Source organism: Clinocottus analis, unplaced genomic scaffold (genome assembly GCF_023055335.1).
Source record: "Clinocottus analis isolate CAN_PGR_092001 unplaced genomic scaffold, fCliAna1.0.p SCAF_11, whole genome shotgun sequence".
NCBI lineage: Eukaryota > Metazoa > Chordata > Actinopteri > Perciformes > Cottidae > Clinocottus > Clinocottus analis.
The window spans coordinates 3,075,045-3,098,724 of NW_027175832.1; the positions used below are offsets into that span (position 1 = coordinate 3,075,045).

General features: G+C 42.3%; 1 protein-coding gene across 2 annotated transcripts in view; it reads right to left on the reverse strand.

Moving 5' to 3' along the window:
- Positions 1-378: 378 nt before the first annotated feature.
- Positions 379-23,680, reverse strand: part of pde4ca (phosphodiesterase 4C, cAMP-specific a) — a 25,854-nt gene continuing 2,552 nt past the window's right edge. The window contains exons 2-16 of one of the 2 annotated variants that reach the window (XM_068570976.1): positions 12,485-12,679; positions 11,429-11,473; positions 10,808-10,844; positions 10,019-10,092; positions 9,832-9,884; positions 9,284-9,396; positions 6,555-6,648; positions 6,253-6,425; positions 6,053-6,151; positions 5,684-5,848; positions 5,182-5,281; positions 4,886-5,040; positions 4,683-4,805; positions 3,974-4,156; positions 379-3,857 (exon numbers count right to left, since the gene is read on the reverse strand). In XM_068570976.1, coding sequence (XP_068427077.1) covers positions 3,348-3,857; positions 3,974-4,156; positions 4,683-4,805; positions 4,886-5,040; positions 5,182-5,281; positions 5,684-5,848; positions 6,053-6,151; positions 6,253-6,425; positions 6,555-6,648; positions 9,284-9,396; positions 9,832-9,884; positions 10,019-10,092; positions 10,808-10,844; positions 11,429-11,473; positions 12,485-12,679 — 2,119 coding nt within the window. In that variant the 3' untranslated portion in view covers positions 379-3,347. The other variant, XM_068570977.1, reaches the window with a different exon arrangement.

Below are 23,680 nucleotides of genomic sequence, written 5' to 3' on the forward strand. Positions count from 1 at the left end.
TTTGTGAGAACAAAGATTGAAGATTGTTATAGTGGTGTAACAAGCAAAAGATACTCACTATGAAGGATAGTACCTGTCAGAGTGTTATATTATCATCAATATTCTATTATTAATACAGATGCAGGAATAAAAACATTAGCAGAATTTAAGTGTTGAAGTTGGTTGAGGTATTGCCACTTATTTTATGTTCCTTGAGTAGCTTGAATCTATAAATTCATGTGTTGTATATAGCCACCTGATAACTACAGCTGTCAGATTAATAATGTTGAATATAAAGACACGATTGTTACAAGATTGTGTAATAACACAAATATTCTGCTTTACTCTTATTATGTAGTTTCCTCATAAAAGTAGAGAACAAGACTTCAAAAAGTGAATAGTGTTTCTTTTATTGGCAAGGCATACAGTTCTAGTTGGAGAGAGGGCGAACAGTTTGGATTGTCAAAGCTGCAGTCTTAGTTCATGATCCTTATTCTAGTATCTCTAAGAACGGTAATACTGATCTAGGATGACGTGACGCTGTGTGACTATATTATCTTCACTATGAATCAAACACGTCTGAGATTAGCATACGACCATGTGATCTGTTCAGATCAGTGGAAACTGAGGAAGACAGGAGATGAGAAATGTTTCAGAAAACTCGTAGAGAAATCTGCCACTAACCTATTGTTATAACAAAAAATAGCATGAAAGTGAATAGTTTTGTTTGTGTATCACGTTATTTGCAGCAATTAAGTAATGAAACAAGAAGTAAGTTATAGTCAAAATATGTCCTGTGTGACTTTCTACACATCAAGCTATACTAAACCTCAGACTAAAAAAAGTCTACTGTTCCATTGTTCCTGACAGAAAATATAGAAATAATAAATAAACTGTACATGAAGAACTGTGAGGAAAATACACAAAATCAAACAATTAGTGACACGCAAAGAGACGGACTGAATATTCGCATTTGTGCTCGTTAAGCTGTTAAATAGACCGTAATGTTGAAGGCATCCTTGAGTGTTGGTCTGTTTGGTTCTGTTTATGGCTACAGAAAGGATTGCACATGTTTAATCCAGCATGACAGTGAACACATATATGACCCGGAAAAAAAAAGAAAAAAATCCCAAGTTTGAAAATAAGGCGTCAAAAAACGTTTCAGCTTGTTCACACATTAACACATGATCTACTCTGTTTCATGGCAATACAAACAAAAGTTTCTCATCAGGCTAAGTTTTTGTAAATTCTCCATATAGTCTTCATTAAATCTTGCAGCCAATGTCATGCATTTCAACAAAACACATTTTGTGCAGTCAATTATAAAAAGAACTTCCATCCCTCCAACATCAGACCTTGAAGAGCTGTAATGGTCCAGCCCGTGCAATTCAACTCAATCACTAGGTAATTTGCCAACAGAAAAAACAGTCACTATACATGTTCAACTGTAGTGGAAGTGCAGAACTGTAAAAGTACCATACAAAGTGCTTTGGTTTTTTCTTAGCAAATACATCAAAAAAGTCAACCCAGTCATTCACTCACACACACAAAAAAACATCATTGTTTTAAGAAAATATCAGTTTCAGTTACTGTTTGAACAAGAGTTAGAAAAAAAGGAACAGACATGAGGGATTGGCACACAGGGTGCTACAATCAACCAACTTTATCAGTCACTGATGGAAAGTAGCCAGTGGCAAAATGGAAATTACAGTACGGGTTGTGTCATGCTTGCTTGGCACTTGTTTTGTCATTGACTTTGTCCCTGTGAAGAGCAAAATATTGATCAATGAGAGAAAAAAGCTGAAAGAAAATCTGGCATATGAAACTGTCTCCTCGATTCTTTACAATCATGCTAACATGTTGTTGTTGTTTTGTTGCAACACTTGTGCTTCTAACACGTTGCCCTTGTCAGTTTAGCAATGTATGCAAGTGAACGTTTCCAGAAACTACATTTTAGTAGGTGGTTGCTGTGTGTAACACAGTATGAAGCAACGAAAATGGATTTCAATGGATACTTTAATGCATTTAGCTGCACTGCAGCATTTAGCTTTTGCATGATGTCTGTGCTGGTTGCTTGACCGCCATGGACAAGCTGTTCAACAGCCTCCAATGTGTTCATGTTTTGGCTCAAGCCCTTAAAAAAACCACAATGAGGGCTAGTTATGAACACAACTGTAAAGTGCTAAACTTGAAGGCAAACTGATAACAAGGGTGCCAAATACTAAGAATGCCAAAAATGAGTGCCTTGAAATAAAACAACAAACACAAATAAGAGAAATAAAACTGAAACATAACTGATATTGTGGGTAGTCCTACAGTTAAATATGTTTTAAATGTATTTTCCATACAGGCCTATGTGAAACCTTGCTAATCATTTACCTCCAATGCCAGAACTTCAGTTCCATGTATGAACACTGGGAGGCACCATGTGCACAGCGCACATTGCTTTGGATGTAACTCCTTGACAGTATAACACTTCACTGACCCTGGCTCAGTTTTGTCGCTGACAAAAATCATAGCTTAGAATTATAAAATTTGAAATAATAAGTCTAAAACAACCGAAAATCTTAAAAGTAAAATCCAAGCCCATATAGTCATATTTTTCTGAAAGTACTGCTTGCTGAACATAGTTAAGTGGGCTGTGCAACACCAGCTGAAAGTAGTGCTACTCATACAATAATAAGGAAAAATGGCTGCTACATTTAAAGTTTCCTGCATAAAATCATGCATAGCTCTTTCTGCCATTACTTTGTTTACGCTGCTTTAAACTCTTCTATTTACTGCATCTTCCTTTACCACATTTCACTGCATGTAGACCGAAAGAAAAGATAACAGAATGAGAAACAATAAAAATTCAGGCAAAACAGCGTCGTCCCTGTAAATTGTAAGTTTGGCAAGATGTCTTACAAGATGTCGTGTTCTCACTCATTTTTCACTCATTCATCACTTCCTCACAAAAGAGGAAGACAGTTCCATCGTTTGTTGTTGTAGAGCTTGAGTTGGCTGGTAAAAGATTTGTTGGAAATGTCTCATTGTCTCTTGTCGAACTTTATCCACGGTGTGTCTGACTGAGAGACATAGAACACAAAGGACTGGTCAGAAACTTGGGTTTCCTGTCCTGTATCAGAACAGAGACTCAGTCTATCTGTCTCTCTCCAGTGGAAATGACTGCTGTGTAAAACTGCAGACTTTCCTAACACCCCCCCACACCCACCTGCACTCCCCACCCGAGGCTTGCTGTCACCCTATCCGCAGAAACCAGAGTTGGCGGTGCTTGGTTGGAGTGGGAGAAGAGGAGTGACAGAGGAGGCACCACAATTGAGAAAAAATAAACAAAAGGCCAAAAGAAATACAACTTTTGACTGGTGCTATGTGCCGAGTCTGAAGCGTGGCACCGCAGAGACGCCGTCCTGGTCTGTTTCTCTGTCTTCTGCCATATCTTTATCAGAATCCAAAGAAAACGTCCTGACTGAATCAGTAGAGAGCTTTTTGCTGAGCAGGCGACTTGTAGCAGATACTGCAGCAAATCCGCCGCCGGAATCAGTTTTGGAGAGTCCGGGCCCCCGACTGCCGCCGCTAAAGCCCTCCTCTTCCCCAGGTGGACTCTCTGTATCAGACTCTCCCTCTTCTTCCAATGTCAGCTCAAACTGGAACTTGTCGGCCGTGACAGAGCCACTGCCCCCACTGAGTGCTGAGGATTCCCCGGCGTGGGCCCCTTCCTGCTGGCTCTCCGGGTGCGGCGAGGGGCTGTGGGGGATCATACTCTGGTACCACTCTCTGTTATCCTCCAGCGTGTCGAGGATCTCCTGAGCATCTGGGTGGACGAGGTCGGCCCACGTCTCCCACAGAGGATGAACGATGTAGTCAATGAAACCCACCTGAAAGAGACAGGCAACAAGTGGTTTATATCTAAATATGCTTCTCTTTTGCTTCAAGTTCCTTTTTTGTCAAATAGCCTTCATTCAATTTCCTGAATGAAGCTTAAGTAATGTACCTGGTTCTTTTCTATTGAGGCATTTTGTTTGTCGCACATGGGGCTGATCTCCATGCCTTTGTCTCTCTCTCTGTCCCCCTGGGTGAAAAACTCCACCATGATGCGGTCCGTCCACTGACGGTACAACTCAAGAGGCTTGGTGGGGTTGCTCAGGTCTGCACAGTGCACCATGTTCTGAAGGACCTGCAGTGAAAAAAAACACATATTCCTTTCTCAGTTTTTGAAGTTGATGAACTGCTCTCCTAATACTATGAGGTACTCAATGTAAAGCTGTATAAATAGTATTTTTGTCACTTGGGACAGCAGAGAAAGCTTTAAACACAACCCCAGATACTGGCTGTTGGTTGCAGGTAGTTGCTTATTCAGAAGTACAACAGACATGTGCAACTTTCACAATGATTTGAATCCGGCAAACTATTCACAAGTCTTTAAATTCTGTTCGGTTTTGGCTAATTCCTGAGTAGGTAGTGTAAAGTTTGTTTGTTTTTTGAGGTTTTTTATTTTTATTTTTTAGCTTTTAACACCTTTTATGAACCAAAACAGTAAAGTTGGTTGCTGCAAAAAAACAAAACTGAGCCGAAGGATGCTAAAAGGCTCTGCAGAGATGAGATGCAAAATGTGTCAGATGTCACATGACACTAGTTGTATTCATCGGTCATATAAATATATTGATCAATGCAGCTCTAACAATGAGTGAAGTGGTTCTCACCTGTATGCGGTCTGAGTAGTTGTCCAGCAGCAGGACTCCCAGACTGGTGACCTTCTTGGTCTCGACCATGGTTTTCAGGTCTGCCAGTAGATTCATGTGTTTGGACATATCTGTTGCCAGCACCTGTAGGTGATTTGAAGTACATAGAGTTGCATTTCAGACAGAAACAGTACCAAGTCAAGGGTTTCACCGAGGTGTCCTACCATATCGATGACAATTTTGCGCAGCGACTGTCTCTGCTTTTTGTTGAGGTTCTGAAAAATGTCACAGTTGTCTTCCTGCAGAAGCTTGAAGCCAACAGCCAGATGGTGATTCTCCAGCACCGACGAGTCATTGTACATCAGGGCCAGCTCTGAGTCTGAAAGGAAAGAAATTAAAGAAAAAAAAAGGCCTTTTACAGACAGCACTCTAAACCACCTGAATGGGAAACAAAGTGTATTGCCACATACAATACACTCATGCATGTTCACATAAACCCGATGGCGCTGTGCAAACTCACTGGTGTTGATGAGAAACTGATTGGAAACTCCAGGGTGATCCACATCGTGGATGGCGCTTGAAAAAAGAGCGGCAAGGATCTCCAGATCAGTAAACACAGCCTTGGACAACACAAGAAGACAGGGTCTGTCAATATGGGTGAGGATGGAGGTGTGTTTGTGTGCTAAACATGACAGGACATATACAGATGCTCGTGTTTTCTTTTTCTTTTCTTGATTTTCTCGGGGTCGGCTGAAGCTCATGGGGAGAATGGTCGTCCTGTAACCACAAGGTGGCCGGTTCGATCCCCAGTCTCCCCATAGTTCGAATCTCGACGTGTCCTTGAGCAAGACACTGGACCAGCAGTTGCTCCCCAGGCGCCTCACGGCAGCACACTGCTCCTTAATTACTCAGGATGGGTTAAAATACAGAGAATAATTTCCCCAATGGGATTAAAAAAAGGATAATTTCTTCCTCATAAATTGTGCATCTGCTCATAGTCATGGGTGAGTTAAGGTGTCTACCTCCAGAGCAGGTGTGGACAATAAGACATGTGTGGACTGGACCACGTCTGCAGCATGGATGTTGTTGTGGTAGGCCACGTCGGCGTGGTAATGATCCTCCAAAGTCATCATGAAGGTAATGAAAGTGTCCGCTGGAATCTTAAAGGACTTCAGCAGGTCACGTTCCTGAAGCAGCAGGAGAGAAAGAACACATGGTGCACAGGGGAAGTCAGGGAAAAGCTCAATCGTTGATTGAAATGTCTTTGTTTGTGACGCTCGAGGCATGAAGTTCTTGTGATGCTCCTCTGGCAGCTCGGATGACATCTTCAGTGTTGACTTCATCTCATTGATTTAATGTCTTGTTCGTTCATTTACAGTTTTAAATGATACCTGAAAGATGGTGTACATGGTGACCGTCAGTGGGCGATTCCCAGAATACTCAGACACCTTGAAGATGTCAATACCCCATCTGTGAACATCCTCCAACTCCTGGCGGCGGACAATAATCGCAAATATATATTATTACAACATACTATACAATGCCGAATGATTGTAATAGAGGTAAACAAGTGTGGGACTAGTCCGTATACCTTGGCTAGGAGTCCTTCCTGGCTGGCATTGACCCCAAAGCGGGGGATGGTGGAGGGGGCGAGGCTGGGGCTGTGCGTGGCCTTCTTCACTCCGCTGATCTGGGACATGGGCCGCTTCTTCTTGTCCTTCTCCTTGGTGGAAGGGGACATGATGTCCATGTCATGTTGCTTCTCTGTCAGATGAAGAAAAGACAAAATATTAACAGCATTTCCAACACTTTTCTTTTGCACAAAACGTGTCATTTAAGTGACACGTATCTTTACGTAGAGCTTGTGGAATATACAAAGTGAAGGTGTTTTACCTAAGAAGGTACTGGAGATGAACTCAGACACCTGGTTCCCCGAACGACTGGTTTCTGACAGCTGGGTGAGCTCCCGGTTCAGCATCCTCTTGAACTAAAGGACACACACACACAGACACACACACACACACACATGAGTTTGATCACACTCACGTTTTGCTCAAATGTGGACAGACTAAGATGGATCCAATATGCAATATATTGTCAATCGAACAAAACCATATTCAATTCAGAAAATCACTTTCTTTGAAGAAATGCAAACTTGTTGAATGTTGTTTCTATGTGGTTTTAAGTATGCAGCGTCATTGCTTTAGACAAACTAAATGTAATGTGAGTACAGATGCCACAAAGCAGCCCACAAAAGCAAATAACAACTCTTGATGCACTGTGTGCTGAAAGCCCAAATATCTCATTTCTAACAACACTTAACTTACAAGAAGTCTGAGAAACTAAAACATAGCCAACCATTAACCATCTATTAATATAGCCACCGAGATTCTTTCTTTGAACATTTGCATGTGTCTCACAAAAGGTAACTGGAGACAGAAAAATGCATGGCACATTTGACCCGTAGTAGTCTGCAACCACACATGCATGCATGCGGATGAAGTTCATCAAATCAAATATCTACAAATCTAATTGAAGGTCTCGAGTCTCAGAGAAAGTCCACTGTCTCATCTCAACGACCAGTTGTCGAGCTGTCGCATCTCCTCCCACACACTTGGTCCCTCGCCTCCTTCTTACCTGAATGAACATCCACGACACAGCGATGAAATAACTCTCCTCTGGCATTTCAGAGCAGAGTCAAGCATGGGAGCAAAAATGAAACTGAGTGAGAGAGCCGAGCTCTCTGGTCGTCCTCCCTGCACTGCTGTTCGCCAGACAGCAGGGACACTTTGTGCTCCTATACTGCTTGCCTGAGCAAAATCCAAAGCCAGCAGACGGTCCACTAGTTTGTGCGCTGGAAGCTTTGATCAGTACGAGCTGATCAAATGGGGGAAAAAAACTGTTTCGAGGTCCGTGGAAGAACAAAAGTGTGGAAGTGTGGCCGTGGGAACGCTGTGGGATGCGGGGATGCGAGGCAGAGAAGCCACACTCCCTGGTTCCCCCTGACTCCATTCACTCAGTTACTGCCTGCTCCCCTATGTGTGTAAACAGAGAGAGAACGAGGTACTCTAATCTCCGCCTCCTTCCAAAAAGGCCTAAGAATAGCAGCCAATCAGGCGACTGCTGCAGGAGCCGCTGTGAGAGGCCGAGGGCTCTCATTGGCGGCGGAGGAGGGGAGGATGTACGAAGTAGGCAGGGCTGAGTGTGTCACACACCATGTGCACCAAGTTTGAAGAAGATGTGAAGGAAACGCTTTGAATGGAGGTGGGTGGGGGTCTTTCATTCATGGAGCCAAAAATAGAAAACGTGCAACACATATTACAAAGATGTGGGTATATATAGACACCATTATCATGAATATGATCGCACACATAACACAACAAAATATTTTAGCACGGCTTATATGTTGGTGTGTATGTTGAAATATAATAATAAATCCAAACTGAATCCAAGAATGCGTCAAATCACATCAGCGGGGATGACTAGTAACACCTCAAAGACACTCTCAGAAGTCACGATTTTCAACAAAATTGTGTTAATGAGTTGGTCAGAGATGCGAAGTCGATGTTTTAAAGAGCCAACATGGACTAAAGCTTCTCATTGACTGATCTGGGTGAGAGTGTGGTGTGTGTGTGTGTGTGTGTGTGTGTGTGTGTGTGTGTGTGTGTGTGTGTGTGTAATGGTTTATGTATCCAAGCATATACATGTGGCATGTGACCTGTGGGTAAGGCAGGTAATGTGCATGTTATACGATTGGAGGAAGTGTGTATATGTGTGTGTTAGCATGTAGAGCATGTGCTTGTTGTGTGGCCAGTCTTATCATGGAATCACAAGCTCCAGGATTCACGCCGGGCAAATGGATCAGGGGGGATGCCGTTTCATTTCCATCTCCTACAACCTCATTAACATTTTTCTGCACACAAGTGTGAGGAGGGTGTGTCTAGTCTCTATTAGCATGCGAAGCCATCCCGCCCATTCATGGAATAAGCCTGTCTTCCAGCAGCTGACGGGTGGGAGAGTCTGTTTGTATTTTCTTGATGGATTCTCTGTATTAGAGAGCTTTCAGATTCGTTTAGGGATCAGTGAAGGCTAACTGCACTTACAGTGCATCAATGCACATGCTTTGTGTTGTACTTGAAGCCTATTAATTTAGGCTGCATGAGATTGCCATCCACGAATGAAAAACTGCTGAAAATGATCAACATGTTCTAAGTATTGATTCTATTATCCGTTCTAATAATAAGAAAAAAAACAATGACGTATTTCATCTAAAAGGGGAAACACTAAGCTATTTACACCACAAGCTAATTTACTGTAATATGTTTCACTCTTTCAATGTGATGAACATTCAAATATTGGAATCGTTATAAAATGTACCAGCCTTGACCTCAATGAGTTCAGGGTCATCTCCTGTACCCGTGTTCATAGAGTTGGAGTCGGACGTCCAAAATGGCAGCAAGATGGACATAACTAATGTCAGCGCACTGTAACCTTGAACTATTAATGCTGCCCTGAACAGAGTGGCAGTGTGTCTCTACCTTTCATTCTGTGACAAGTGTGTGTATGTTCAGTTTATCGCTGCGGGGCTGTTGGTGATGTGTAAACGTGTTACGTTGAAGTACCTTGTTGGAGGCCATCTCGCTGACAGAGTGTCGAGTTTTCAGTGTCTCCAGTTGTTCCAGACACCAGTCCAGCTCATCTAGCGTCTCTATTGCCAGCTGCTGGTGAGGCTCCTCTGTACCAGACAAACAAAACAAAGCATTATGGGAAGGATACAACTCTTACAGAGCATGCACATACTGTTCAGATTTCCAAAAGAGTGTTTAACTGGAGCATTAAATGAGCTGTTAATCTTCTGTTCTTGTTGTTTGGGAACACAGAACAAATGTTCGATTTCATCTGTGGTGGAATGTAACTACAAATACAAAGTACTTCACGGTACTTTATACTTCAATTCTATTACATCTTGCGTCACTCCTTACTTAACCAATATCAAGATTTTTCCGATTGAAGACACATGTTGAGCTAAAATATGACGGCAGAATAATAGATTAATCTGCATACTGTTCCGCATAATGTTCTCATGACACCATGTCTTTCTGACCAGGGTCAGTGTTGACAACGGGATATTGATTAGTAGTTAGCCCACTCCTCTAATACCTGTACCGACCTGCGAGGCTGGTCTTGCACATGGATGGTGGGTTGCTGCCTGAGGATCGCGTCCTGTAGACAGAGATCATCCACAGTCAGCGAGCGAAAAAAAAACACCCTAACCCCCCACAGCAGGATTACATTTGTCACGTGTGACAGTAAAATTGTTAGAATATTAATTTTCATACATTTTCTAAAGAACCTACTTGCTGGCCGTGCGATCTTGCTGGTCAGTTATGACGGCAAAGTTACTTCGGACTGTCCTCAGGCTGGCGAGGACCTACGAGGAACAAAAGACTGAATGTGAAAGAGCATCATATACATGTATTCATGTACTGTATGTACGGTGAAAGCATCGATATAATGTAATTCATAGCCTTACATAACTGCCTAATTGAATTCATGTCGAATCTAATGTGAATCTCTGACGAGCCTTTGAAACCAGATATGTGGCTTTCGTCCTCCCAGCCGAAGAGCTACGTGGAGGCATTCCCCTTTCTGATGTTTTGAAGGCATCACTGACACCCCTCTATGTCATGTCTGTCACTCCATCTGGAGCCAAACACTGACTCAGCGCACACAGAGGGAGCCCACATACGTATCCGGTGTCCGGGGCCCGACCCATGTGGCGGCCCTTATCGGCCTGCATGCAAATTTGAACAGCACGATCCAGCAGTATTGGATTCGCCGCTTCTTTCATGGTGTAAAGTGAGCACAAGTGTGACGCACGTCCCACGCAAGAGCCGTGCGACGCCAGCGGGGGATGCCTGATCCCGTTGCAAGGCCAACATAATGCTGAGGGGCTGTTCGGATGAGGCGGTCTCCTACCATCTGGAGCTTCATTGTAGTTTTTCTTTAAAGACCTGTTTCGGTCTTTAGCTGACAAATTAACAGGATTTTCTTTTGATTTGACCATCTGGCAAATGTTCAAATAGCACAAAAGGGAAAATTGCTCCAAAAAAAAAGGTTGAATGGGAAGGTTTCCATAGACTCACCTGTGCAAATGGTGTGACAATCATGTCTTCTGTGTGTCTGCAATACAGAACAGAAGAGACAGGAGGGAAATGCATTACAACCAATTTATAATTTCCTGAATTAATATTATTAATTCATCAGCGTTAGATATGAAGGCTCAACGACTTTGTTAAGATGAAATAAATAGAAACCAAACTGCACCTGGTATCACTTCTATCTACAAAAAAATAAAAAGAGTCTGAACAACCGGGCAGCCAGAGAATACCTTATTGTATTTACTTACTCAGATTTCCTCATTCACCCTTTGTCAGCATTCAATTAAAATGTAGCTTTGTCAAAAAACAAATGTCATGCACTGAGGAAACAGATTGGGGTAGGTGGAAGGGTGATATATGAGTACAAACTGGTAAATACTTACAAGTAAATCAAAACAGACTTGGTTGTCTCTGATTAAGCGTCACATGCACAAACAAACAAGAGAGAACCGGGTGCTTCGCTTGATTAAGTGTTTAATATTTAGTCACATTTGTCAGGAGGGAGGTGGGAAATGACCATGAAGCCATCTAGAGGGAATGCAGGAAAAGGCTTCAAGGGGACAGAGTCAGTGTTTTTATCTTCATTTTTGTTTTATCATGTCTCACCGAGATGACAACCAGTTGACTTCCCAGTGCTTCAAGCTTTCTTCCCTTCAAAAACAGATAGGCGAGAGTCGATAAGGAGACCTGTGACTGCTTACTTTTCAGACTTAAAGGTGTTTAGACAATATGAACTGTGTAGGGGACGGTTTGAGGGACATATCGTGAAACACAAACAGCGAAAAAAAGAAATAACAGACAAGAAATGTGCTCCTTTCTTCCAATTTCTTGCAATGCAAGTGAAGCGGATTTGATTTACAAGCATTTGAGGTGGAAGATCAGCTGGTTGCATTACGGTCGGGCTGTAGATCTGTGGATCGTTTTGACACGCAATGCACAGCATGTTTCCATATAAAAACTAAAATTTTCTCTCCAAGAAATCTAAATTTACTTAAAAGTTTAATCAAATACAGGAAAAGCAGAATATCCACCGAAACAGGATGGCCTTTGGCTTTAGAGCGCTCTCTAGTAATCCGAAGAAAACGTCAAAAAGACTAGTTTAAATTTTGTGGAAACCTCTCAGCACAAAGAAGAGAGACATGGAGATCTTTTTTTCAACAGAGAATATCTTCTTTTGATTTCATAGTATTTACTAGTAATCCTACAGAAATATCTCAGCATTAGGGCCAACGTCTTTGTACGGAGACGTCTCATGCTACACTTGTGATATACTGTATGTATATATATTTAGAGTGAAGACTGCATATCTACAGTACATACATTCATGTTGTATGGGACCTAAAGCGCAGCAGGCAGAACACTGGTATGAAGATTGAGGCTGAAAGACTTTTTGCACAGTGAGATATCAATTGTATATTTCATTAGAGCATCACAGTTTATTCAGCATGCTTTTAGTGGGAATTTAAGTTGTGGAAAGCAGGCCCATCATTTAATAAACACAACATAAAAAAGGGAGGAACTATTTAGTTCTTAGGGGTGTAACTGAAGGTCGTCATAATCTTGAATAAATCAAGCAAAACAAACATTGCATATCGTGTCTCCAGTTCACAAAGAGGTGCCATATCAACGATATTGATCGGGGAACATCTGGAATCAACTTACAGGTCACTGGCAGTGGAGGAGTTTCTGGAAGGACCTTTGGGTGAAAGGTCAAAGTCAGAGTCGGAGCGGTAGAGGAAGGATTCCCGCCGCTGGCTGTGAGGAAAGTTGGCCTGTAGGACCAGACCGCCGGAGCCGGGGCTGGTCTGAGGGTCCAGGGGGCTGCGCCCCACGGCCAAGCCATTCTCCACATCAAAACTACAACAAGAGAGAAAGGTTGGGAAGGAATGTATTCAGGTGAGATGACTCAAAACACACTTTATGGATAAACACACAAACACACTGATTCATCCCACAGAACGGAAAGGAAATGAAAGAAGCATCCATACGTCCTCCATGGACACCGAACTCTGAGCGATCGCTTTTACCGCCGACACATGAATCCTACGAAGACAATATTGCTCGTTTGAACACGTCATATCTCACACAGCATGTCTGCGAAGAGTCCAAAAAGTATTTGTTATTGGATGTATTTGGGGATTTCATTTGGGGATGAAAATGTTCCGCTTGTTTAGAGAGGCTGGTGCTGCTCCAGAAACAATGAAAGGGAGACATACAATATACAATACTTCAAAACTAAAAATATCACACGTTTTTATGACTGGGTAACAGCACTCAGACGTTTTTATCCCTTGAACAGGAAATTGTGTAATTTAGAAGGAAGTGTGACGATTATGAAGCAGTAAAGACTGAAATAAGAGCTAAAAACTGACAGATTTAAGAGGGTGCCACAAAGGATAGGGCAGTGTGAAGATGTGGGAGTGCACAGTGATGTGACTAAAACCAGCACTGCGTTTGTTGTTCGTGATAAGAAAAACAAAATTAGAAAGGAACCACAATGAGTGGGTGTTGAGAAACACAGACAGAATGGCTGCAAACGGGTTATCCTCCTCCAGCCGGAGCCGGCTCCGGCTGGAGGCTTCAAGAAAAACACAAACTCACAAATCCCATGTCTTCCAGCATGTGTGTGTGTGCGTGTGTGTGTGTGTGTGTGTGTGTGTGTGTGTGTGCGTGTGTGTGTGTGCATGTGTGTGTGTGTGTGTATGTATGTATGTATGTATGTATGTAAGGTGTGTGTGTACGTGTGTGTATGTAAGGTGTGTGTGTACGTGTGTGTATGGTATGTGTGTATGTATGTATGTATGTAAGGTATGTAAGGTATGTGTGTGTGTGTGTGTGTGTATGTGTGTATGTATGTGTGTGTGTATGTATGTATGTATGTATGTATGTAAGGTATGTATGTATGTATGTATGTATGTATGTATGTATGTATGTATGTATGTATGTATGTATGTATGTATGTATGAATGTATGTATGTGTGTATGTGTGTGTATGTATGTGTGCGTGTATGTACGTAATGAAATGAGGCTGATAAACACAACAGCATGAACACATTATTAAGATGTGAAAGCTGATGGCATGCAAATAAGCTACAAGAGTGTCTGTCTGTAAGAACATCCAGAGGTGGTCTTTGTATATTCGTATATGTGTGTGTGTGTGTGTGTGTGTGTGTGTGTGTGTGTGTGTGTGTGAACAGCAGCTATAAAATGATCCTCCCAGTATTGACGTGAGGTCGTGTGAGTGTGAGTCTAAAAATAGCCCGACATTCAAGGTGAGGAGGAGTTCCTCCTGATCAAACACGATCCGACTACAGACAAACCAAACGGAGGAAAGGAGAAGTTTCTCTTCACAGTCTGGGCACGCTTCTGCTTTGATCCACATCTCTATTTTTCCCACAGTTCCTCTGCTGACATGCAAACCCAGAGAGAGTCCGTTGACCTGCAGCTCCGTTTGGCAACACTTATCCTTTTCTAAACAGTGTGAGGAAGTCCAGAGCAGAAATCCATGCTTTGGCAAAACAACCATTAGCAGACTGGGGAGGATTTGGGGCGGGCAAGTAGCTAACACACACATTCAATATTTTTCAAATAAATACAGCAGTGGAAATCCATGCTGTATGATGTCCAAAGATTTCCCCTGAGTTATTGCTGCAGGAGTGTTTGAGCTCAAACTGTCTCTTGATGATAAATATGGGATATAATGAACCATCACAGTCATGAGAACGTCACAAACTCCTGAACTGACTGAACAACGCAGCGCTCAAGTGGATCCATCTCCACGTTACGATCTGTTAATAAATACATATTGGATATATGAAACGGTAGAGGTAAAAGAGCAAAAAATACAGGTGTATGTCTTCTACAGCACAGCAACTAATGTGCAGTAACAAACACGCAAACATCCCCTTCATTCCTCTCTCCATCCTTCCTCCATCCTCCCTCCCCTCCCTGCTCGTCTCCTCGGATGCTGCATGAGGACAAGACGTTGATGTGTTACTGGCTATTACGTAACACTGAACATAAGCCCCCCTACCTCCATTCATGTGACAGATCCCGACTCACTGACTGCACTATACATAACCGGGGAGAGGAGTCAGAAGAGGGAGGGGGGGGGGGGGGTGGAAGACAGATGGGTGAGGAGTAAAAGAGCAAAGAGAGAGGAAGAGTAAATACAATTTCAAAGAGCAAGAAGAGAGTACAGCCCGTTCTAAAACACGCACATGAGGGGTTTTTTCTTCTTAACTGTGCACCGTGTGACTGTGGCTGCATGCCTGCAAATGTACAAATGTGTATTTGACTGTGTGTGTGTGTGTGTGTGTGTGTGTGTGTGTGTGTGTGTGTGTGTCACAAATGGGAGGATTACTCATCTTCTGTACAGAAACATAGGTATTAAGATGTGTAAATGATGCCTGCAATGTGCAGTGAAACGTGCCATCTTACACTGTGTGTAGTTTTGCTCCATGAGCACACACATCACCCCTATAGTAGTACAAGTACACATGCAGCGACATCCACTCCTCGCTCTCCATCCTGTTCTCTCCATCTATCTTGCTCTGACCTCTCTCTCTTTCTCTCTCTCTCTCTCTTGACGCTGCATCCCCGGCTGCTACCGCGTGCTCTGACCGTAAACGTGTTCCTATTTCTGTCTCTGCACGACGCTGCTGCCTCTCTGCAGCTAAATTTAGCCTCCCCCCGTGCACGGGGAGTCGGGGACGAGACTGAGAGAGGCAGCGACGTAGCTAAAAATAGGAGTTTCAGGTAGAATACAGAGTCATCCCCTCCCCTCGCTTTCCCCTCGGCATCACAGAGCTGCAGACTTCCCCCCTTCCATTCATGAATATTTATGGGGAGGTTTCTATTTGAAGCTGATGCCGAGCTAAAATTAGATCACAGATCAAAATATCGCCCACGTCTTTATCCTCGCTGCTATTCCCCTTTCAGTTTTCTCGTCTTTCCCGATGAAGTGAACGTCGTCGTGACTTGCTCATGACACTGAACTGTTTAGCTTTCACACAGACACACACAGCAATATCATGTTGTGGCATGTGCGTGAAGAGAAATGTATGAGCATGAACACCAGGAGCAGTTGTTGCCTAAATAACAACAAATGGAGATCCAAACTAGACTGAAGCAATGATTTTAAAACACACACTCTCTACAGTGTGTGAAGATAGCTTGTGACAATGTTTGTAGGTCAGAGAGGTGTTGATTTAAAGTTTGTGTTGTTGTTTGACATACATTATATTTCCTGCTATTTCTTTTGCTGTTTTACTGCAACTAATCACTTGATAAAATGGTTTTCCTATGTACTTTCAGATAAAACGTATATTCTGCTTTTGTATAATACATATTATATTCATACTGGGGGAAAAAATATTGCAGATGTTTAGATTATATGAGTGTTGACGGGCGAATGTGCCCTAAATGTGATGCAAAGAACGTGCCATTGTGCCTGGTCCTTAAGCACACACACAACAATGTGTACGCTAATAATGTCAACTGACGGTTTTTGTGTTTTCAAGGGGTCAAAGGTCAGCGTCCAGGCTAAGTGTACTTGTTGTCCGGACAGGAAGCACACCCAGGGGTACCGTGACCATTTGGACGTCTGGTCTTCCTACACAACTCCATTGTCTTTGTGTCTTTCACATGCCAGCCAGTCGCACTCACCGCCGGGTTAGATCCCTCCCTCTCTCCCTTTCTCAGCCTCAAGTAACACAAATAAAACCAACAGAATGGGAGTTTGTTTTAAATAATCATGTTGTGTGAGAGGGGTAATAATATATCGGATACAGTTTCTCTGCAGAGTGATGGCTGATGTGTGTAGTCGTCTGGAGAATTGAAAGAAAACAGGGTCCCTCTACTGGGATTTAGTGAGATTGCATGAGCCAATATGGATGTGTGTGTGTGTGTGTGTGTGTGTGTGTGTGTGTGTGTGTGTGTGTGTGTATATATATATATATATATATATATATATATATATATATATATATATATATCTATATATATATATATATAGATATATATGCATATATATATATATATATATATATATATATATATATATATATATATATATATATATATATATATATATATATATATATATATATTAGTTTGTGGAAATACTGGACACTGCAGAGATCGGTGTTTTGTCAATTAACAAAGAATCCATCAGCAAACAGTTTTGATAACTGATTATCTTTTTGAGTTATCTATCCAAAGACAAAGACATGCCAAAAGATGTGCTTCAGCCTCTCAAATATGAAAATATCAGCAGACTTATTTTGGGGTGAAAACAAAACATCTCAAACGTGCCGCATTTGGGAAAACGCATGCAAAATCCTCACATTTGCAAAAGAGAAACTCCTTTTGTGAGTTTTTAGTTACAAATTGCACAGTAGTTTGTCAAACAATATGCAAATATGATCCCGTTCTCCAATACAGGAGTTACACGGAAAGTCAGTAAACAATAATATTGAATGAAGATGAAGACTGTAAATGAGACAAAGATGTTCATATGCAGAAAAGGTGCAGAAAATATTGATCATAAAAGATAACACGCAAGCTGAAACACATCCTACCTGGTCTGGCATCTGTAACTGCACACATGCATGGCTTCATTCACATCTGCCTCAAAGCACGCACACACACACATACACACACACACACACACACACACACACACACACACACAAACACACACACACACACACACGCCAGACAATTACTTTCTAGTCTGAAGACCAAACTGAAGCCAACATTCTTCAGGATCATAAAGCCCTTAAAAAAAAAAAGGTGTAAAAAGAGGTGTGTTACAGCGTCTGTTATTTAAGTGGCTGGCTGGTAAGACGTGTGATTGATGGTTAACTGTCAGTGGCCCTGATACTCGACACCCCGCCTGCGTCACTGCCTGTCACAGCAACCTCAATCCCATCTGGGGAGCATTAAAAAACAGGAGCTACGGGGCAGAGCGAGCGAGAGGGAGGAGCCAGGCCTGTAAACCAGGGCAAGCTGTCATCTGAACCTCCATTCATCATTCTCAGGACTTTTCTGTGACACAGTCAGAGGGAGAATTTATCACACCAGAGCCGACGTGCAGGACCGGTTCAGCCATCTATTCGTAAGACATTTTAAAAAAGGGATTTATCACACGTCACACACAGATCTCACCGAGTGTCGCTTGAGAGTGTCGCGTTGTTTACAGTAAGCATTATAATCGGGGCGGTGTGTATCTGCAAATGACACATAAAAGATGTTCTGGAGCGAGCGAGGATTAGCGTCGGTTTAACGAGCCCACAAAGTTCACGCAGGCAGCTGAGAGTCCACAACCCTGACGCTCAGCGCACAGAACAAAGTGAACCACGGAGGTGGTAAATCTGGCCACATCAGAAGGACAAGGCCTTAAAAAGTAGTCTTAGAGCAATTTTAAATTCACTGCGATATGTTCTATGTATAACATGAGAGTCAGCAGTGTGTGTTCTGGGATAAAAGCTGTCTGGTTGTTTTCACAGAGGCCCCATCGCACAGACGGAGAACCACCCTGTTTGTTTGTCTTGCCCTTCCTTTCCTTTCCTGTGACATCATATGATTTGGCCAGCGCAGCAACCTGGTGGAGGTTGTGTCTTTATACGTACGTAGTATATCTACATCAAGTCACATAGCCTCATGCAAACTCTGTGCCGGTTACATGCTGGCTGTAATCTCTATTTCAATTGTGCAGCTCACGTTAAGTTCATTGTGTCTCACATATGTATTGAATATTTTTTAAATGAGATCAGCTTTAGGAATAGTAAAGAATTAGTTGTGGGAAATATGCTTATTCACTTTCTTTCTGTAATTGAAGGAAAAGATCAATACAAAAAAAATATGTCTTCAGGAGACAATTAGCGTAGCTTAGCATTAGGACTGGCAACAAACAAAAGCCAGAGATTTAAAAGCTCAATTTGTCCGGGAACAGAAACTTCTTGGACTGCTGCTAGCCGAAAAAATAGTTTGGTACATACCACCAGTAAAATGGCAAATTGTCGTATTTCGTTTTTTTTTTTAAAGTATAACGTGTTACTCATTTGCTTTAGGAGGTGCTGATCTGCTAATTGTGCCGGCCAATTTTTATGCTAAGCTAAGCTAACCAGCTGATGGCTGTAGATTTACAAAGTGTACAAACATGAGGTCTTCTCATCTAACTTCTAAAAACATCTAAACATCTAAAAAAAAAGGTGAATATAGAATTTTCCTTAACTGATTTCAGTGGTCAAACTCAAAATCAGATCCGTGCCTTCGTCTCTGTTACCGACTAAGCTCCTTTGTTAGGAAACACGAGGAAAACACTGCATGTTGCACATATCCAGTAAAACTAAGCATTCAACAGCGTAACACAGAAGTTAAAAGTCGAGTTTAGCTGGTATTTCTGAAAGAGAACCTTTCAGGCATTGCGTCATTTCACACCAGACACACACAAAGTAAATATGTCAACCTCTTTCGAGTATGAACATGATGAAACTGTGATAACCGTACATGTGCATTGTTCAGAATCCAACAGGTTTTTAAAGAACGTGAGCCATTGTAGTGTTAGCGAATGAAACAGAAAGGCAGGAACACAGATTCACTTCATGGACCTTTTCATCGAAAAGTCAGAGTTCAGAGACAGACTGTATAATGGGACACATTTGTCGAGAGCCAGCGACGTTTATTTAATCACCCCAAAGAATCAGTAAAGAATATTTTATCACTTAAAAGTTCACATGTGTTATTGTATAAAATATAGTGAAGACAAATGAATCCATGCCAATGACAACAAAGACTATATTTGTTACTTTATAACAGGCTGTATTTGTTCATCACAGCAACACACACACACACACACACACACACACACACACACACACACACACTAGTCACCTAACTGACTGCAGCAGATGGTTTGTAAATTAAACAACTGTCTGTCTTTCTGTGTGTGTGTGTGTGTGTGTGTGTGTGTGTGTGTGTGTGTGTGTGTGTGTGTGTGTGTGTGTGTGTGGTCACTGCCTTACTGTACTTTAGTCTGCCACCTGTGATTAAATCTGAACAGTTTATTTTGCCATGCAGAACAGCTGAAAGCCAGACAAAAAAATGAAGAAAACAAAGCGAGCGTGTGAAATTATTTTCACATGTAATTCCGACTCTCGGCGTTGCCTCTCTGACGCCGGTAATCTCAGAACCCAGCCCTCCTCTTCCTCAGATCTTTTCTCTGAAAAAAGCAACACAATGCCGTCACGATGGCTGCGCTGGTGGATGTGCAACACGCGCCGACCTCTGATGCCCTGAACAGCGTGAGGTGTCTGCTGAGGACGGCCTGTCTGTCAATCATCAACCGATTGCAACAGTATGACTTCCACTGAGGAAGCACGTTGGACGGATGTTTGGTACGGTGTCAAGGATGTGTGCAGAAAGAAAAATGACGAACTTGATCGCAGTTTTTCTCTTTTTCCTGAAACTCTACAGTCAGGTCCGTGTGTAAAGAGCTGCAGGGTGAGGTTAGAAGCACTCGCAGCGGATGATAAACCTTTGTGAGTTAGAAGAGATTTACAGTGACTCATAGGAGTGTCCTGGCCTACTTACATACACATTCACACATACGCACATGTACACACGCACAGGACTATTATCCTCTAGGATTGCATAGCGCAGCAAAGAAAACAGTGAATTGAGAGGAGAAGAATTGGAGGGAAATGAACGTAAGTGATGGGTCTGAAGAGAGGAAGTGGGGAGAGGAGAGAGTAAAGGTTTGTAGAAGTTCAGAACCTGGTCTATGAAAATGCTGTAACATGAACAGCGTGAGGTATTAATGGTAAAGGTTCCTGAGGTGAGATGCAGCCACAGAGAAACACTAGACATCCTGCGGGAAAAGAGAGAGAAACACATAAATGTGTGATGATGATATTACTTCAACATGCTGAACCCTGATATGCACCCGATATGCGGCTGTGTCATAACAGAATAAATCAACTGGACAATTTGAATTCAGACAATATTTAACCTTTCCTCTCGCTCCCATTTTAAGTCCCAGCATGCCCCATTCAGACAATCTCTTGGCTTAAAATAAGTAATTTTTCCATTTTTGAACCGAACGACACAGTTTTTTTGACTGAAACTCCTTCGTAACAGACCAAGGATTTGTTTGTTGTTGCAGATTCTGATTATTTAGGTCCTAATCTTTCCAAAAAGGTGTCTTATTGACTGCTCGAGGAGGCATTTTTGAGGAATTTGGGGAATCTGGGAAATGACCCTTTGATTCCACATCGTCATGGCTAAAATGTTGAAGGCATTATGTAAACAAACGTGCATCGAGGTCAGCAAAAATAATGGAGGTCATGTCCATGTGTCATACGATACGTTTATGACGTTATTGTCGTGACTGGCCTCATGCTAAATACTTCAGATATCACGGGACAAATCTCAACCGGTCTTTAAATGGACATGGATGCAAAAAAAGACTCAAACAGGCCAAAATATTGCCCAAAAACATATTCCTGCTTGCTTGTCCGTAACACCTGTCACACTGCAAAAGCTCAAAAACTAAAAGAGTTACAACGGATCCAACACTAAGAACTGTGTTTGTGTGTGTGTGTCTGTGTGTGTCTGTGTGTGTGTGGAGGCGGAGAGGCCTGCAACCCAACACCAGTGGACCTGTTCCTCCTGCTTGTGAAGGAGATAAATGAGGGTCTGTTATGCTCCCTGTGGGCCAGACCACCACTAGAAGTGACTGATGATTTAAGAAATGCTTTGGAAACACTTTCAGACACATTTATGATGACAACATTCTCCCTTTCGCCAGGACCAGCCGGAGTTATAGAGCCCGAGATGACTTTATAATTTCTGCATATGATGCGATCCATACACTGTTGCTGGAAGCAACGATTTATTCATCACAGTCACAGTGAACCAGATTATGATATCGTTGACCTCCGGCACAAGTTGTGTGTATGTAATCTCCAAGACAAGAGTTTATGTCCACAAACTTATCGAAAACAAAATTAGCTGCTTGAGAGGGTTTGACATCCATCATTCACACAGGAATATTTTGATAAATCAAGTAGATTAAGATCCCCCCCGCCCTTTTCCTCCCAGGTTGAACTGACAGGAGAGAGTATTATGTTTCCAAGAAATGCTCTACTTAAGCTAAACCTCACTCACACGCGACCTGCCAAAACTGTCATCTTTTTAAGACTTATTCACAATAAATTACTCTGTGCATAAATCACAATCCCTCATTCCCAAACCTCATACAAAGCTCCTACTTATGTTTGCTCTCAGTGGTTCATTTAGATATAATCTTGAGTTTTCCATCCATTCCCTGGCTGTTATAGCCGGCTGCCACTTTATTTGATACCGGACCCTCTTTATACAGCGCTGAGAAACCTTACATCAAGAGCCTTTGTGAGACTGTACTCTTTGCTTTTTTTATTAGCTTTGAGCTAAATGCTAAATTGCTCACAATGAACACGTTAGCGTGCCGATGCTGAAGGTATAATGTGTACGCTGTTAAACACCTTAGCATGCTAACACTGGCTACTTGCTGATGGGAATGTCTTTACCCTGGCGCTCCAAGAAAGGCCCGGAGATCACTGAAGGTAATCAACAAAATGAAATACAGGAAGGACATGAATGTCAGTACTCAATTATATGGGAATCCATCCCACAGTTTCACCGAAAGCCCAATGCAAACGTCAACCTCATTCAAGGAAGAATCAGAGGGTCGTCAAAGGTATCATCCTCTGAGGACCACGAATGTCTGTACAACATTTCATGTCATTCATTCTGCGTTTGAACAAACATGGCGGCCATACCGACCATCTTTAAGAGCTGCACTGCGAGCTTTGCTAAAATCCTAAGTTCTTTCATGCCGATGTGAGCTGGCAAACACAGTCATATCAAACGTTTAGAGCAGACTGCTTTCATAGCCTGAAGCCAATTTCAGGTTCCTAAAATGTAATGCAAAGGATAAATGAATGCAGCAGAACACTTCAAAGAAAATAAGAAGCTGCTGGAGAATCCTCTCATCTGTCCTCTTTTAGGAAAAGCAGGTGTACCCTTTACAGTTTCAAGTTGAAAAGAGAAGCCAAAAAAACGCCACTGGGCAAAGTAAACCGCTTATCAAGTCGTATGAAGACAAGATGTATTCCACATGTATTTCGGAGGTATCCAACATGTGTACACTTGCCACATATCCATCTATGGAGAAAGGGCTCCTTTTATCTGGCTGTTGTCCTCTGCGGTTAGATAATTGGGCTTTAAACTACGCACCACTGCCAAATAAAACACTCTGAGTTTGGTGTCTGATGTCAAAAGCTGCAGATTAATATACTTTCTCCACCTTCAGGTGCATCTTGTCAGCTTGTGTCATGCCTACACGAGGAGGCACTTTGCTTTATAAAAAGAGCCCTGGCCGGTATGTCTGGGTTGTTGGACATCGGGCCTCTGCATGTCACTTCACTACCAGCACTGTGCTCTACTTTATATGGACAGAGAGATGCCTTAGATAAGGAGGAAAGGTAAGCAAAAAAGAAAAGAATTGGATGCACTTCAGACGCCTTAACCGCCAATCATTGCTGGTAATCATTTCATACTCATAAATATAGCTTATACTTTAGAAGTGTCGACTTCTTAAATATGTGATATTAATAGATTCCCAAAATGGGCACCGGCAAGGCTGATAATCTTATGGGCCACTCCTCCCCCTGCACTCCTCCTTGTTTTCCCTCAATGGAATAAACAGACTCGAACTAAGTGCGCTCTGCCATCACGGTGTCCCCGGGAAGATCGATACCTCAACCCGAATCAAGCGGCGAAGTAACCTGGAAGTGTGGGCCACGGAGGGCA